Source organism: Dipodomys ordii, unplaced genomic scaffold (genome assembly GCF_000151885.1).
Source record: "Dipodomys ordii isolate 6190 unplaced genomic scaffold, Dord_2.0 Scaffold90, whole genome shotgun sequence".
In the NCBI taxonomy this organism is placed as follows: domain Eukaryota; kingdom Metazoa; phylum Chordata; class Mammalia; order Rodentia; family Heteromyidae; genus Dipodomys; species Dipodomys ordii.
In genome coordinates, this window is record NW_012267306.1 from 8,911,193 (window position 1) to 8,927,424 (window position 16,232).

Consider the following 16,232-nt stretch of genomic DNA (forward strand, 5'->3'; position numbering starts at 1 on the left):
AAAAATCCTAGGTTAAAACAGGTCAAATGGTCAAATTTGTTGCCTGTAGTTATATCAAATACACACACAAGTTGCAAATGCGTGTTATACTAGTTTATTTAGGATAAAACTTTGAATATCATTTGCTTTTATAATTTAAATATTGACATCATACATACTGCCCTATATTTAAATTAGGAAAATTGAGAGATAAATATGTAGTTTATATCTACAGTAATATTTTTATTTCATTGAATATTGGAGGAAACAGGGTTGCTCCATTCTTTGTCCCATTATCTTAGCAGTTTTATTTGGGAATAACCCTGTTATACTTTTATGTTGCTCCTTCACATTTCCATTTTTTTCTCCTCTGGATAATTTATCTTAGCTTTCCCTAATTTTTTTACTTCTTTTTCTCCTCATCACTATGTGAAAAAAAAAAGCCTCTTTGGGCATTATATTAAAGACACTCAACTCTAGCTGTTGGAGATGAAACTCCTACAATGATGTGAGATACAATGTTGTAACTAGGTTTATGGTGACAGTTTATTTTTGGCAAGTAATTTGTTACCCTAGTTGCTAGGGAAAAAAAGTTTTACTTATTTGAGGAAAAAAATGAGGTTTAAAGAAAATGTGTCTTGAATACAAGTATATAAGGAAGTCCAAAGTATTCTAGTAATCTTTTCAAAAGAATCAAGTCTGGAATATGAGAAACTTTCAAATACTTACAAAGACATAGAAATACATATACACACACAGTTCTCCCAATCAAGAACATACTTTTTACTAGTTTCAAAAAATATGTTGCTTGATGTGGTTAAATGAAAATAAACATTACTAGGGCAGGTAAATTATTAAGTGTTGTTAGAATATAATGAACAGAAAAATTTTCATTTTGGAATTAATAAATTTGTGAGTTTGGTATTTCATTTAAGCTTAAGTTACCCTGCAAGTACCCTAACAGTACTAAATGTAGTCACAAAGATGAATGGCATTTTGGCAAAAGGTCCATTAATCTCTGTGTAACAGAGAGACTTTTGGTGTAATATCCAAATAATAAATAATGCACTAAATGTGTAACTTTTCTGGAATATTTTGGACCATCTTAATGCAGGTTGGAAAACTGATTAAGTCATCTTCTAATGAGCAAAAGGCATTCTGAGAGAATGACATGCTTAAAGATGGGGTTGCTCTAGTGGGACATTTATGACATAGAAATAAGAAAATCAATGTATGTAAATTCCAGGTGTAGACAGGATAGCTATTTTAGAATAGAATTGTTTAAGTCCTGTCCTTAGTTTTAAAGGTATAAAAGATGTAAAGGTTTATATAAGGTTGTAAGACATACAAAATCATTTTTTATAGAGCATTAGATAATGTACAACAATGTACTTCATTTGCTTAGTCAGAATTATTATTTGGCTAAGTTATCAGGAACTGGTAAGAGACATATCCTATCACTTTATATACCTTGAATAAAATCTACCACTGGGTAGCATTTAGCCTAAGCTGATTTCCAAATCTTTCCAAACACCAAATATAAAAGTAAACATCTGTATTTGTGATAAACTACAAAAACATGCTCTCTATTTTACTCATCTGTCACTGGAATATAGAGGTTTAACTAAGTTCCCTATATGCTCAGATAGTTCTTTCTAAATATGAGAGAAAGGCATTTTGTTACATAAATGTAAAATATGTGGCAAGAAAATTAAAACTCTTATTCTCTTATTTTCCCTCTTGACAGTCTTTCTTGCAGAAGGGGAAATCTCCAGCTACATTGTTTTGCTGTGCTTCTGTTGGCATGCATCTGAGAAATGAACTGTTTTCTGTAGCCTCTGGTAAGAAGTTATTCAGAGGGTGAATTTGATCCACAAGACATCCACAATTGCTCAGGAAGATGGTGCGTTATAATGGTGTTTTATGGTGTTTAAAGAGTGTGAAACTCCTAGCAACAGATGACCAATGCCAACAAATCGGTGGCCTATCTTCCTCTCTCATGGAAAAGCCATAAAGTCTAGAATTGTGAAAGGGCACCAGGAGTCAATGGTCTGCGCCATTTCAGTTTCCATTATCTATCCTTATTAACAGTTTTCCTTTGCACGTTTGTGGCTAATGATGTGGACAAATAACTGAATTTTCTATTATCCTTTGTTGATGTAGGCCTAATTGAGTGGATTTTCTATAGTTTGTTCTGTGATTTTCCAGAAGGAAAAGAAACATTTTTTGAAAAAGAAGAAATTTAGGTCAATTTATAGAATGATGGATCTTATTATAAAACTAGATTTTAGAGTCAAATAGATTTTAAAATGTAAGAAATGTTATAGGCCTCCATTTCTTGTTTGTAGACTATATTTGAGAAAGGGAACCAAGAAAAAGGAAAAATAAAGCAAGAACTAAAAATTGAATAAAAAATTCTACAAGTAGCAATGATAGGAACTAGAATAACATAAAAGTGATTGCTTGGTTGGTCGATGATATGTTTTTGAAATACCGGAGCTAGAATAAATTTGCCAGTATAAGATTCTTGGGGGTAAAAATCCTAAATTTCAATGAATGATTATTTAAATTGCTTTGTGTTCATTTAGTTCAAAAATTAATGTCATATATATCAATAGATATTACTTGGGCCATGCAAATTTTCCTGCTAAATAACTGTCTTATGTGTTGGTAATATTCTTAGACTAGTTTCTTTTCCATTTTTAAACAAAGGGCTCTATATGATGCTTTATTTAAAAATAAAAATGAATTTGGATAAATCACTGTATTTCCCTTTTATCCTTCTCAAGTAAGTTGATATTTTGGATTATTTTCTTTTTAATTCCCACCTCCTGAAAGTATTCCACAAGGAAATAGACAGTTGAGGTTTGCTTTCCATTTGTTTTTAAATCTGGCTTTCACTTATATAAAACAATAATGATTAGCTAGACAGGAGATACTGGCTTAAATAATTTAATTTTTCCTCACATTATTACATGCAAAAATATCCTTCACTATGTTTATCAATTTACATTCTAATTAAAATACCTTTTGTTGAATGAATAGTAGGTTTTGGTTTGTGATTTCTTGTTAATTTGCCGCTCAGAATACAGCCATTTTTTCACTACAGTTTATGATATGTATTCATATCATATGGCAATCTTTGTTTATTCTTCAAAGTTTTACTAAGTGTAATGGGATATGATTTGGTTTTAATGGAAATTCCCAAATAACACAACTGAAGAGGAAGAATCACTTTAGAACGATGCAGCTAATCCAGTAGAAACAAGACACCAGAGGCTGGGACGGCTTTGTTTCAACTGTCATATATATGCACCAGAAACAGAAATTACATTTTGAATATCTTCATTAAAAAGACTTAGGTTGAGAAAATGAATTATTAGCTAACAGCTAACCCCATGAGAGAATATTGAACAGAGATTTCGGTTCTTGGTTGATAACCATCCCCTTTGGTGAGACTTGAGGAAGCAATATCTTTCATCCAAGGCCTCAGATATTAAAGAGCACACTACTTCATCAGAGTGATCCATAGGAATTGAGATTTGGCTCAAAGGCCAACAAAGTTAATAATAAAGTCTGACTTACCTTCTCAAGAAGTTTATTACATTCTTTTATTCTTTAAGCCTTTTGTACCAAAGATGTAAAATGAGAAATAGTATACCATAAGAAGTCTGCAGTCATTAATGAAATAATTGATAGAATACATTATAATGATATTTTTATGCGGGGAGCCAATTATGATACCAACATATCACGTAGACAATAATGGGCCTCTAATTCTCTTCTAATCCTCATGCTGGGGAAGGAAATCTGCCTTTGAATCATTAAAAATTGAGAAAATGATGGACTTGCCTATTTAGTTGTCTAATTTTAGAGTGGAAAGCTATCTGCAGCCATAGGAAAGCATCCTCCCCAGCTCTAGCTTCCAATCCCATTACATCCCTCTTCATCCCTCACCGGTGCGGCTCCTCCCGCCACGTTCTCACTGCCCAGCACAAAACAAACTAAGTTAAGTCGCGCTGGGGTGTCTTTGGGAGGCCATTCAGAGCAGGAAGAAAGAAACAAAGAGCAAGACAGAGAGGCTGAGGACACAAAGAAAACAAATAAGATCTGAAAAAACAGAGAGGGGAGGAGAGAGAGGAGAGGGAAGAGCGGGGAGGAGAGGGAAGAGCGGGAAGAGAGGGAAGAGGGGGAGAGAGAGAGGGAAGAGGGGGAGAGAGGGAGAGAGAGAGAGAGAGAGAGAGAGAGACAGAGAGAGACAGAGAGGTGGAGGAGGAGGAGAAGGAGGGAGAAGATGGGGAGGAGGAGGAGGAGGAAGAGGAAGATGGAGGAGGACCCGCTAGGCCAAACGTAAATCCTCCATGCCGTTATCCACATCAGTCTTTGTTATGGGAAGTTGCCTTTAGAGAGCTGGGGGGGAAAAATCAATTCCTAATTAATAAGGGTCTTTATCCCTTTATAAGCTTTTCCTGGAACTGAGGAAGGGCTAATTAAAAATCGTACAGTCACACCAATAATTAGTGATTTTAGGTTTCGTATTTTCATGTGAGGACCTCCCTCCGCCCCATCTCCCTCCCTCCCCATCATGAATTGTGTTACCTGCACTTCATGGGTTCTCAAATGCTCGCCTAAGGATGTAAAGTGCCAAGGGAGACCCACCAGGCCCTCTGCGGAGGCCGCTAGTACCGGGCAAAGGGCCTAAAAACCCCTCTTTTCCTTTTTTGGAAGGCCTGCACGTGCCTAGTCCCTGCTTCGCCTGCGGTTGGAGGTAAATGCAACCCTCGGGGGCAATTCCTCACGACCTCCTCCTCCTCCTCCTCCTCCTCCCTCCTCCACAGTTCTCGGAGTGCCACCTGTTTTAATGCTTACCCTTTATCTGCCTTCCCATTAGTAAAGTCAATTCACTGTGCGACAATCTTGTCAGGGAAAGCAGCCCAGTAGCCAAGGCAGGGCGACTGGAGCGTTTTGGAGGGAGACCCACTGTAATGGGTACCCTAGATAAAGAATTCGATCCTCCACCCTTCGATTTTACCTAATGGCAGGACAAACATCAGTTCCTTCTCTATCTGTCTCCAGCCCAGTCCCTGAGGCTCTATTCTTGCCAGGTAACCGAATCAAGTCGTACCTGGGCGTGGGGCCGCTGGCATCATTAGTACCCAGTCCTGCCAAAGGTTCTAACCTCTGGCTCACCCAGGAAAATAGTGCCACCTGGCAGAGTCATGAGCGGTTTAAAATGCAACACAAACCACTCCTGCATGCCTTATCAGATCATTTTATGAGTCCTAGGCAGGCGGTGGATTCTGCTTCTGAGAGGAGGCTGTTGGGGGAAACGCTGCCCAGTTGTGCAAGAATGCCCCCTTCCCTCCCCCCGGACCCCCCCCCCCCCCCCCCCCCCCCCGACTCCAGCCAAGTACTCAGCTAGAGCCAGCGCAGCCTGCGGACGCCCTCCGGGCGGCTGCTTGTCCCCCCGGGGAGCCAGGCGGGGCCGGGTCAGCTCTCCCTCCGCACGCGGGGCGGCGGGAGCAAACCCACGCCGACTTTGGGAGTTCCTTTCTGCCTTGTATGGAGGGTTGTTCCCGGCCCGTCCCCGCCCGACCGCGCTGACGCCCAGCCCTCCCGCTGCCCACCCCCAGCCACCTCCCTCCGACTGGCCGGGAGAAGCCAGACGGAGCCTTTCCCCTCTCTCTTTCTCCCTCGCTGCCACAAGTCTCGCTCCCAGCCGTTCCCCATTCCTGCATCTCCCCCCCCCTCCCCTCCCAGCGCCGTCACCCCTCCTCCGCCCCCGCGCCCGCCTCCTCCTTCGCCTCGGCGATCTGGGGGAATAAATCAGGGAGGAAACCGGGGAGGGAGAGCGAGGGCGCACGATCGCCGGCAGCCTCGCCGAGGTCCGTTTCCAAAGTCGCCCTTGATGGCGGCCGAGGCGAGGCAGGCGAGGCAGCCGTGGCGAGGAGGAGCCGAGACGCTTTAGAGGGTCCGCAGGCCACCGCCCCTGCCCGGTCTCCGCGGTTCGCCCACGCCGCTCCCTGCCCACACCCCGCGCCCCTCCACGCCTCGGCCCCGCGCGCGCCAGACAGCGCTCCGGACGCCGGCGATCTCCGGGCACCGAGCGCTCCGGGGTCCTCCACCCGCTGCCGCCGCTGCCAGCCCCGCTCGGGTCCCAGCCCCGCACCGGTCCCCCCCGATCGGCGAAGGAGGGGAATTGAGCTTCGATCGCGAACATGGCTGCTGGCTGCCTGCTGGCCTTGACTCTGACACTTTTCCAATCTTCGCTGATCGGCCCCTCGTCCGAGGAGCCCTTCCCTTCGGCCGTCACGTAAGTCGGAGGGCCGGGTCTGGCCGGGCTGGGCGGGGAGCGCGGGCCGAGGGACGGCGAGGGATGCCCGGGAAGTCGCAGGCGGGGATCGGCTCCGGGAGTTGGCGGGGGTGGTTCTTGCCATGGGGGTGGGGAGCTAGCGGCCGGAGAGCCGGGCTGGGAGCCCGGGCAGCCGGGGAGGAGCGGGTTGAGCGCTGCGCGCGGCTGGAACGCGCTCGGAAGCGGCGTGTCGGAGCCTCCGCGGATCCGGGCTCCGAGTCCGGGCTGTCCCGCGAAACGTCCGTCGACCCCCTCATGGCTTTCTCAACCCGTCGGGTCCCTAACAGGATTCTCCAAGCTCACGAGTTTTAACTGGACTTGGAGGGGGTGAGGGGGAAAGTTTCCTTGGCGCACCTAGTTTAATAAAAGTTGTGCTTTAGTCGGGTGTTGGACCAACCGTAGTTCATTTCAGGCTTGCCCGTGCAGCGTGGACTTCTTGTGCACTTGGCCTCTAGGATGCTAGCTAATTGCTGGAGTGGCCAAACTCACTTAGATCCCCAATTACTGGGCCCTTGGACATCCTTTCAGGTTAGAGGCGAGGTGGCTTCGCGCAGCTGAGCGTGCTGTCCACCCGGGCTCGCAGGTCCTGGGGCCGCCCAGCTGTACCTCTCTTAACCTTTTTGTTCTTGAAGCTTTTAAGTGCCTACCAAACGAGCTACCTACTCTGAGAATGAGTAAGAACCCCTATTCTTTGAGGAAAGGAAGGTTTCTACCGTCCGCTGTCATTTCCCCCTTATTTTTAATACCTCTAAAATAACTTTTAAAATTAAAAACAACCCTCGTTGCTATTCTGAAAATAGAGTGTTGAAAGGTAGTTGTAGTCAGTCACACGCAAGAAGGGAAAGAAACAGGACAATCCTATCCTTTCTTAGGCTGCAATAAGGTAGCAGAGTCAGTGGCACACATAAATGTATACTTTTTTTTTTTTAATGCACGGAATAGCTTATCAGGCATTCTGGGAAAACCTTTAGTTTGGTTCTTGAAGGTACTTTAGAGCTTCTGAGAGTGGATAATCCTAAATGGATGAGTCACTTTAATGCATTTTACATAACAAAAACAAAGCCTAAGGTAGCCTTCCCGGTATTTTCCCTGCTGGGAATTATCCGCTCTCCTTTGTTGACTGAATGTTGTAAACTGGAGGCTTTTTTTCTTTTTTTGGGGGTGGGAGGGATGTTTCCTAACAGAACGTCCTTACAGTCTGAAACCTGAAGCTGTTGAGATTCAGTTTAAAATATTTATTACCTCAGGTGTCAGTGCAAGAATCTAGAACTGCATGGTTTCACCTGGAGAGTATAGAATATATATATATATATATATATATCCATTGATTTATAGTAATTCCTCTCTTTAGATAATCTTCCATAAAAATGATTGCAGATCTTTCTCTGTTGAAAGGAAAGGGTAAATGCCATCTGTAGATCCTCTTTTAATTGGGAAGATGCTCCAACGCGTTATTTTTAAGCATACAAAGTGTTAAGAAATTCCTTAAGATGCTTCAAAAGCAGTTATTAAGCAATTACACTTTTATTGATTGATAGTGTTTAGTCATCCAGTAGTCTGGCCTGTTAAGTGAGAACTCGGTGAGTCGCTTGCGTTTTGTCAAATGAGTAGTGGCTTTTAAATCGGTCACATTCTAGATGTGTTCGGAGTACGCATTTTGAAATTGTTTGCAACTGACAGTTTGCCATTATTCCTGTCATTTGGGGACAATGTATCATCAGGGAAAACTATGACCTTTCAAACAGAACAAAATGAAGCTTATTATCCCTGTATATATTATGGTTAAATATTAATGTTAAAATTTATATTGTAAAGACCTGTGTGTAATGAAAGCCTTTCCCAATCAAAGTTACTCAATTTCCATTATCAGAAACTTACTAAGGTCTAGAAAGGGAATACATTTAGTGGCCTAAAAGAGGAATTAGGACACCACAGTTTCACAATTTGTTTTCTTTGAAAGGACTTGATTTTTTTTAAGTTATAGAATTGTTTGTTTCCCCCTCAAAATGACATGATCCATTCATTAATTTACTAAAAAGAACTTGATGGATTTTTTGGCATAGGCCAGTGTCTGATGGGCAATATTTATCATACATTTAGAAAATACTATATCTGCATTTATTTGTGGGAAAGTTATTAACCTAATCTCCTGAAGAGATGAGTAATGATAAATTAATATGTGTAGATTTTGAAGTAAAATTAGGGAAATTTAAAATAAATGTGGCATTAAGTGTACAAAGATGTTGCATTTTTTAAAATTTTTTCATGAAAACATTTCATAGGCAACGTTTATTGGGATAAATCTCATGCATTCTGGAAAAAATCAAATTTATAAGAACTTAGTGGATTGTGCTACTGACTAAAGGCAAATTATGCTTCTATACATAGGTTTCCTTAGAAAACATTAGTAAGTTCCCCCCCCACCTTTTTCTTTGCAATTTTACTTTTCAGAGAAAAGGTAATGTGAGGAATTTTATTAGCAGAAGAGGAAGAACATACCACAAACATAGATCAATTAGGTACTAATTGGAGTTGGATCTGAATTACAAATACTAATGAAAGTACTTTTTTTCCCCTCCAGTAAAGGGTAGTATGATCTTGTTTTATTTTTTCAAAGTAATGTATCATTCTAAATACTTAATCTTTTGTTCTCTCTAGTTTAATACACATTCTGATTTAGCATATTCTTTTGGATTAAAATAGAAATTAAACTACTCTAAGAATTAATACTAATATAACAGGATTTTTTTCAGACAAAGGACTTTTGATATAATTCTTTCTCTTAGTTAGATGTTTCTTATAAAAAATATTTGTCACAGAAAGGTGTGAAAGAAATACAGGGTATGGTGGCAACTACCTTCCTCTCATGCTTATTGTTTTATTTTTAAATGCAAGATATGTCATTTCTGTATTATAGTCTAAATATCATATTTACAAACAGCTTCAAAAGGGCAGCTCTCTTGTTCTAGAAATCACTTGTTGGCACATATGTTAAAATATAACACATTTGAAATTAAGGAATACACATGTGATAACCAGTATGTTAATTTAATTTGTTTTTAATTTTAGATCTATTCTTAAGTCTAGGCTTTTTTTTTAAACATTACAGGTTTATTTTTCATATTAAACTTTTTAATCAGTGACATAAAAAAGCCAATCAGTCCACAATAGCTGACTGAAAGATTCATTAAATATATATGGAATTTAATACAAACTTATAATAGTGTAAATATATAACTAAGATTTATCATTACATGCAAGAAATCAGTACAAACTATCAGAACAGAATTTTGAAGAATACTTACTGTATACTTTTTTCTATTATTATTTCTATTGTACTGCAGAAAATAAGTCTTTGTGTGTTCTGACATTGGCATGGATATCTCTCTCTATTCCATTATTTGAAAGTGGTATGGTTATCTTCACAAGCTTAGGAATTTCTGGTACATTTATATAAACTAGGAAATATGCCCTGTGGTAAAATACAAGATAAAGTATTAAGTAGAAAGTGAAATACTTAACACCAAATATTATTCCATTGTTCAGATCTTTCTTTACTTTGTTTTCATCAGCTTCACCATGTGACATTTATTATTCTGTAGGTGTATGCTTAAAATAAGCAAGTGTAAATTTGTGTTTTTCATATAAATAGATACTTAATGTTAAATTTAACATTGTTAGACCTCAATGTGGATGTAGGTATTTACATTGCTAGCATTGGTAGAATCCAAAAAGACATTCCAGAAAGAATGTAGAATCTAAGCTGCTTTGGTACTTCAAGAGGAGATAAAATAGACCTCCATTATCTCTTTTTTCCCCATTGTCTTCACTAATTGTAATTTAATAACACATAAATCAAGAGTATAAAGCAGGTGATTCATTTTGCAAACAGTTAAAACCCACTATCTTTCTTCAGAGAAGCCTGGCTATATAGACATCTCTTCATCATTTCTCCAGCATTCAAAATCTCCTGGGTTTTCACATTATTTTTTCAAGAATATAAAAACATGCAAATTATGTCTTGTATTCAAGTTTAATGTTTGCTTTACTGAGTATATATTAACAAGAAATGACAATTCATTTAAGCATGTTTAAGAGTAATTTTTAGAATTGTGCTCACAACAAACTACATTATTTCATGTATATGTTTTATATTTAATATAAGTATCATTTTATAAAATATATACTTTCTGTCTTCTTATCCTTAGGTTTTAATGTTGTATATGAAAATTTCCATGAAAGTAATTTTTTATTCTTAATCTGTTTCCTACTAGGTATTGTCAAATTTATTTGCAATTTTAAGCTGGAAATTTAAGTGTATAAAATGAGATAGATTTTGGCAAATCACACAACTCATTGATTTACTTCAGTGTTTTAGCTGTGTAGTCCAATGCTCTTTCTAATGTGAACATTTTGAGAAGGATCTGAATTTCTCTGTAATTTAAAGAGTAACATTTAATTATTTTAAAGTAACAGCCTTCCATCATTAATGTTAAAATAATGATCTGAGGTTATATTCACAAACCACATTAGCTGTTTACAATGGAGAACTAACTCTATTTTATTGTACCCGCTCTGAATTTACAAAAAGCTTGAGTTTGCATGGGGTGTTATGTCACTGTCAGCCAGTCTTTTCTTTTATGGACTGCCCACAGCAAAGTGACAACTGCTCCCAGGTCATCAAGATGCCCTCCCAATCACTAGAACTGGGCCTTAGCGGCCACAATGTATCTTATAGATTTATGTTTCTGTGTGCTCTAACATGCAAATGGTGCTGTCAGATTGCTTATAGTGTTGAAAGAAAAAGGTGATTAACTTCAGTGTCAATTCCGAAAAGCTGATAGCACTTTGGAGTGAAAAGTAGTAAACACGACCCATTACTTTTTCTGAGTGCCCACAAGAATGCTATTGCAGTTAAATTTTCTGTCTTGTTTATATAATTATAGTCTTTTACTTAGGTAATATTTAGTTCAAGTAAATACACACATGTAAATGTATACATGTATTTTCAAAAACTCCAAATGGTTTACTAGGGTAAAAAAAAAATAAGACCTTTGTAAGGTAAGTTTATTCATAGATAGTATGCTACAAGATTTCTATCAATCGACGATGGCCTTCCAGGCTTAAATCACCCTCAATGTATTTATCTAATGCTAACACTTAAGAGCAGTTTGTTGAATGCCAAGGAGAAACTATACATGAAAGCAATGTGAAAATCTTAAGTCTGTTACAGACCTTGTTAACATGGATGAGCAACCAAAGAAGACTTTCAGGATCTCATGCCAGTCTTTGAAACCAAACAATTACAACAAAGAAACCACTGTACTTAAAATCTTGGGCCCCTATTAAGTGCTTTGTTGACTAAGCAATTTTATTTTTGCATTCACATTTCATACTATTTGAAATTTGTTAAATATATTTTTGTGGGATGATATTTTGGGAATGAAAGAAATGTGCATAATATGAACATGCAGGTAGCCCTTACTAGACCTTACGTCTCTCTTATGGTAAGTAATTCAGTATACAAGAATCAATGACTACTAGCAACTTAAAAATCGCCACTTTCAAATTTTGTCATTTATTTGTACAGATTCAACAACATTGCAAACAAGGGAAAGCTTGACCTTCTGGCCTCAACATACTAGCACACTTTTATTTTTAATTCCAAAATTTCAGAATCAGGCTGTTATATATAAAGCAGTATTTGAAGTTCTTTTTGAATATGAATGTGGGATATTTCTGACTGGATGTTATTTTAACATTTGCTTCTGCTGATTTTTTTTTTTAAACCATATGCTCAGTGGATTAAAAAATTAGTTAAAATTCTATATCATAAGTGGGGGAAGAACTTAAACTAGAAATGATGGCTGTCAAAAACGATGGTGTTGGGTGTTTTAAATTCTTTAGTCTTGGGGATAATCTTACTGCCTACTTTAAGTTCATTTTGCCATCTAACTAAAATTTTACTGTGGTGATCTCCCAGAACGTGTTGAAAAAAAAAACCCAAAACAGTTCCTTTATGCTTATATTCTCATAGCTCTTTTTTATTTTCCTCTCTTTATATTCACCCAATGTACACACAAATATATACTTAGTTTTAATCATCATTTGTTATTTGCATAGAACATAAAATCAAATGGGGAATTTTGGGTTTGTTTTCCCCAGTTACCTATAACCTTAGATTTAGTCTCTCTCATTTAAATCTACACTCAGTGTTTAAGAAGCCTTCCTCCTAACAGTAGGCATTTTTCTTCTAAGGAAAATTGTTGAGGGATTTTGATACACAGATAAATCTGTATCTTATAATTGATACTTCCATCAAAAATGTCAAAGTGTCTAGACAATTGTTTCTTTTGGCATTTGCCCATATACTTTGGGGGTTAATTAGAGAAAAGATGGGAAATAGATAATAAAATTGTTCTTTTCCAGAGTGCTTACTGTCAGGCTGTATGAAGGGATGGTTAAACAATAATGCCTTACCTTGATAGTTAAAAGAGGAATAGCTCAATAAAATAAATGGGGGTCAGGCACACTGGGAGAAGCTATTGCTTTTAAAAAATGATCAACGGGGGGCTTATGGTTAAACAGTATAAGGAGGGATGTGAAGAGAGGGGTAGAGAAAAGAGTCCCCCAGATTTAGAAAGTTCAAGATTAGAGATGCTAAAGGTAACAACTGGTCATTTCCCATAAATACTTCCCCTCATTTCCTGTGTGAGCTTAGTTGTACTTGAAATGCTATTCACTAAGCATAATAGTCATTTTTAAAGACTTCAATATTCAGATATGGAAATTCATCCTAAGGACTAAAGACATTAAAATGCTTTTATTAATACCCTGAGGAAATTGTTCATTGGATAAGAAATATTAGTATAACATTTTACTAAAAGCTTAAGTGTTAATTATCAAGAACAAAATTTTATTAGTAAATTTTTTCCACTAGATTGTAAGAAATGAAGTAAGTTACAGATGGGCGGGTTTTGAGGAGTGTTTTTTTTTTAAGAGTATTTAGATCTCTGAGTAAATAGTACATCTCAATAAAAAAAGTTTTAATTTACACTGCCTCTTTTAATGTCTCTTGCTTCAAATATTTCTAACATCAAATATAATTGAATCTGGCAATTAGTGTAATATTATTATTCAGTGCAAATTATGTACTGCATGGAGCCACAAGCTGAGACTACAAATTAAAGTGGTGAATGTGCCTGGGGGACATTCACTACTCCTAGTCAAGTATGAAGCCTTGGACTGTTTGGAAGTGTGAGCAGGCAGAAGGCACACTGCGTGTTGCATAAGCCTGGTCTAAAGAAGCATAGTATGTTGTGTGTTAGATATGGACCTCATGCCTAAAAGAAAGAAGTGTCAGTAGGACTGGTGGCTTGAGTCTAACTCATAAATTTCTGTATCATGACCCAGTGGAGGGTAGACAGTGTTCACCCCTCAAGAACAATTGGCAGAGCCCTTATCTGTACCAGAGCATGTTTAGACCATGTCCTTTGCTGCCTCTGAAATTTGTAAATAAAAAGTAGAAGATTTTGAATCATAGTTCATCTGTGATGGATTCAAGCTGGCCAGTATCTATGGCAGACATGAAGAGTAGCAGTGGAGTATTTTAGTATGCACTGAAGGAGAGAAGTTCAAGGGCTGAAAAGAATGGCTGGAGTGAAAAGTGAAGTGCATATGAAAATGTAAAATTAAATTCCTGGGTGGTTATTGAAAGTTAGGGTATCAGAAAGAGAGGAGTTGGAGGTGACACTAAGCTCTCTCACAGGTAGGAATTAAGCCTTATAGACTGAGAACACAAGAAGAATGCAAGATTGGTGTTGGAAATGGAGCAAGAGTTGCACCTTTTGGGTATTTTGAGTTTGCAGTGTCTGTTAGGTTCTTAGAAATAGGTATCTGAAAGGTGTTTGGAGGAAACATCAGAGAGCAGTGTCTGTAAAGCCAGAAGGAGGATTGACCCATTCTTCAGCTAACATTTATTTAATATTCACTATGATAGACACTGAATTTCCCAAGATGAGTCTTCATCTACAGTTTCATTTTACAGAGCCTGAACGTGATGACCCCATTGAGGAGGACATTGGTAATGTTGTGGATGTAGTATGGTTACAGTGGCTTGAATGGAAGTCAGAGACAGGGAATATGGAGACAAGTTCAGATCATTCTTTCAAGGAATCTGGCAGTATGGGGAAAGTGAGAAATCCAGACTAAATTCCAACAATAAGAGAAGAAGGACTTTGATATTTTTTAGTTTTAAAAGAGGAGTTGGCTGATTGCAGTGGCTAACTTTTATATTCCCAGCTGTTTGGGGGGCAGAGACCAAGATGATCTATGGACAGAATGTTATGATGGACTCTACTTCATCAGTTAACCAGGCATGGTGTTAAAGCAGCAACTATGTGGGAGGCTGTAGGTAGGAGACTTGGTTGGAGGCCGCCATTTGGCTAATGTGAGAAAACCTGTATGAAGAATAACAACCTAAAGTAACTGAGGTGTGGCTAAAGTGGTAGAGTACCTACTTAGTGATGCATAGCCCTGAGCTCAAACCTTACTACTATTAAAAAACAAGGGAAAAGAAGAGGAAGAGGAGCAGGAGGAGGAGGAGTTGTATTAAGCCATCTGGGATTAAAAGTAGCATCTTAAGCAAACAAAAAAAAATTAAAGTGCTATTGAAGCTGCAAGCAAGATCAGTCATGGGGATTAAGGTCAAGTATATGGCAAGTTCAGAGAAGGGTTAAGATTGTCATCAGGATCATATCTGTGCTTTAGCTTTTCTTTGGGTGGCCACTTTGTTCCTTTTTTCTATGAAAATTGGCTTTATCTTCTTTCTAGTGCTAATAATATTGAGGGATTGTGTATTTTTCCATTTCATCTTTGAAACTGGTTGTGTCTAATGTCTCAATCTAAAAGGTAGACTATTAAGGAAGAAAGTTTGACAGTCTGAAGATGGGCCAAATGGCCATCTATCCTCCTGACGGTTGTGATTTGCTGATAGGATTTAGAAAAGGAATTCTGGTTGACTGAGCTTAGGCTACTTCAACATAACTGATTTAATCTCATTAAATGTTACACTGTTTAAGAGCAGTGGCTATTTTATCTTGGATAGAGAAAGAGGTGTTTCTCAGAAGGCACTTTAGGTACAAGATTGCTCAGACAAAAACTGTTACCAGAGGGCAGATTGGAAGACATCAGAGGAAGCAGGCCAAGTGGCAGAGATAAAAGCAACGAGAAAGGTCATGATTGATGGGTGGATGTTCTGATAGAGGCAAGTGAGGAAGAGATCAAGGATAAAAACAATGTCTAACAAAGTAAGTTTTGAAATATGAAAGAGCCCTGAGAATTAAAGCAGATGGTTGGAATGTAGTTTAGATACAATTTCAATTTACTGAAGATGTTTTGTAGCAATGTTGGAAGCTACATATTCCATTCTCAAGAAGAATGACATGATTCATAATGTAACATGCACACATTACTAATATTTGAATTTTGAGATGCATGGTGTAGAATTTTTTTTAACTACTACTTTTGCTTTGGACAAATCAATATTTGATTCTGTTTTGTAAATTTTCCCTTCATTTCTTTCCCAGGAGAGATACCACCTTGAAGATACACGTAGCTGTCTAGAATCTCATTAAATTTATTAAGTGTGTATACTTGTGGATGGAAGATGTTACAGTAAAACCTCCAAAAAACCAGACAAAGATAAAAAAATATTTTCTGATTTTGTCAATTTTACACCACACACACACACACACACACACACACACATCTACTTTTGGGCAAGCAATGGCAATTTATTGCCTTTATCATGTTCAGTTCTCAGTAGTTGGAATTTGAACTGATTCTTGTCAAGAAAACACAATAATGAGCCTGAAAACACAAACCACTGACAAGTAAAATA

The 16,232-nt window shown here is 38.3% G+C and overlaps 1 protein-coding gene across 1 annotated transcript in view; it reads left to right on the forward strand.

Moving 5' to 3' along the window:
- The first annotated feature begins 6,132 nt into the window (after window positions 1–6,132).
- Cacna2d1 (calcium channel, voltage-dependent, alpha 2/delta subunit 1) overlaps window positions 6,133–16,232 on the forward strand; it is a 374,122-nt gene continuing 364,022 nt past the window's right edge. Inside the window, exon 1 of the mRNA XM_013026008.1 lies at window positions 6,133–6,292. Within this exon, the coding sequence (XP_012881462.1) occupies window positions 6,198–6,292 (95 nt within the window). The 5' untranslated portion in view covers window positions 6,133–6,197. The remainder of the gene's footprint in view (window positions 6,293–16,232) is intronic.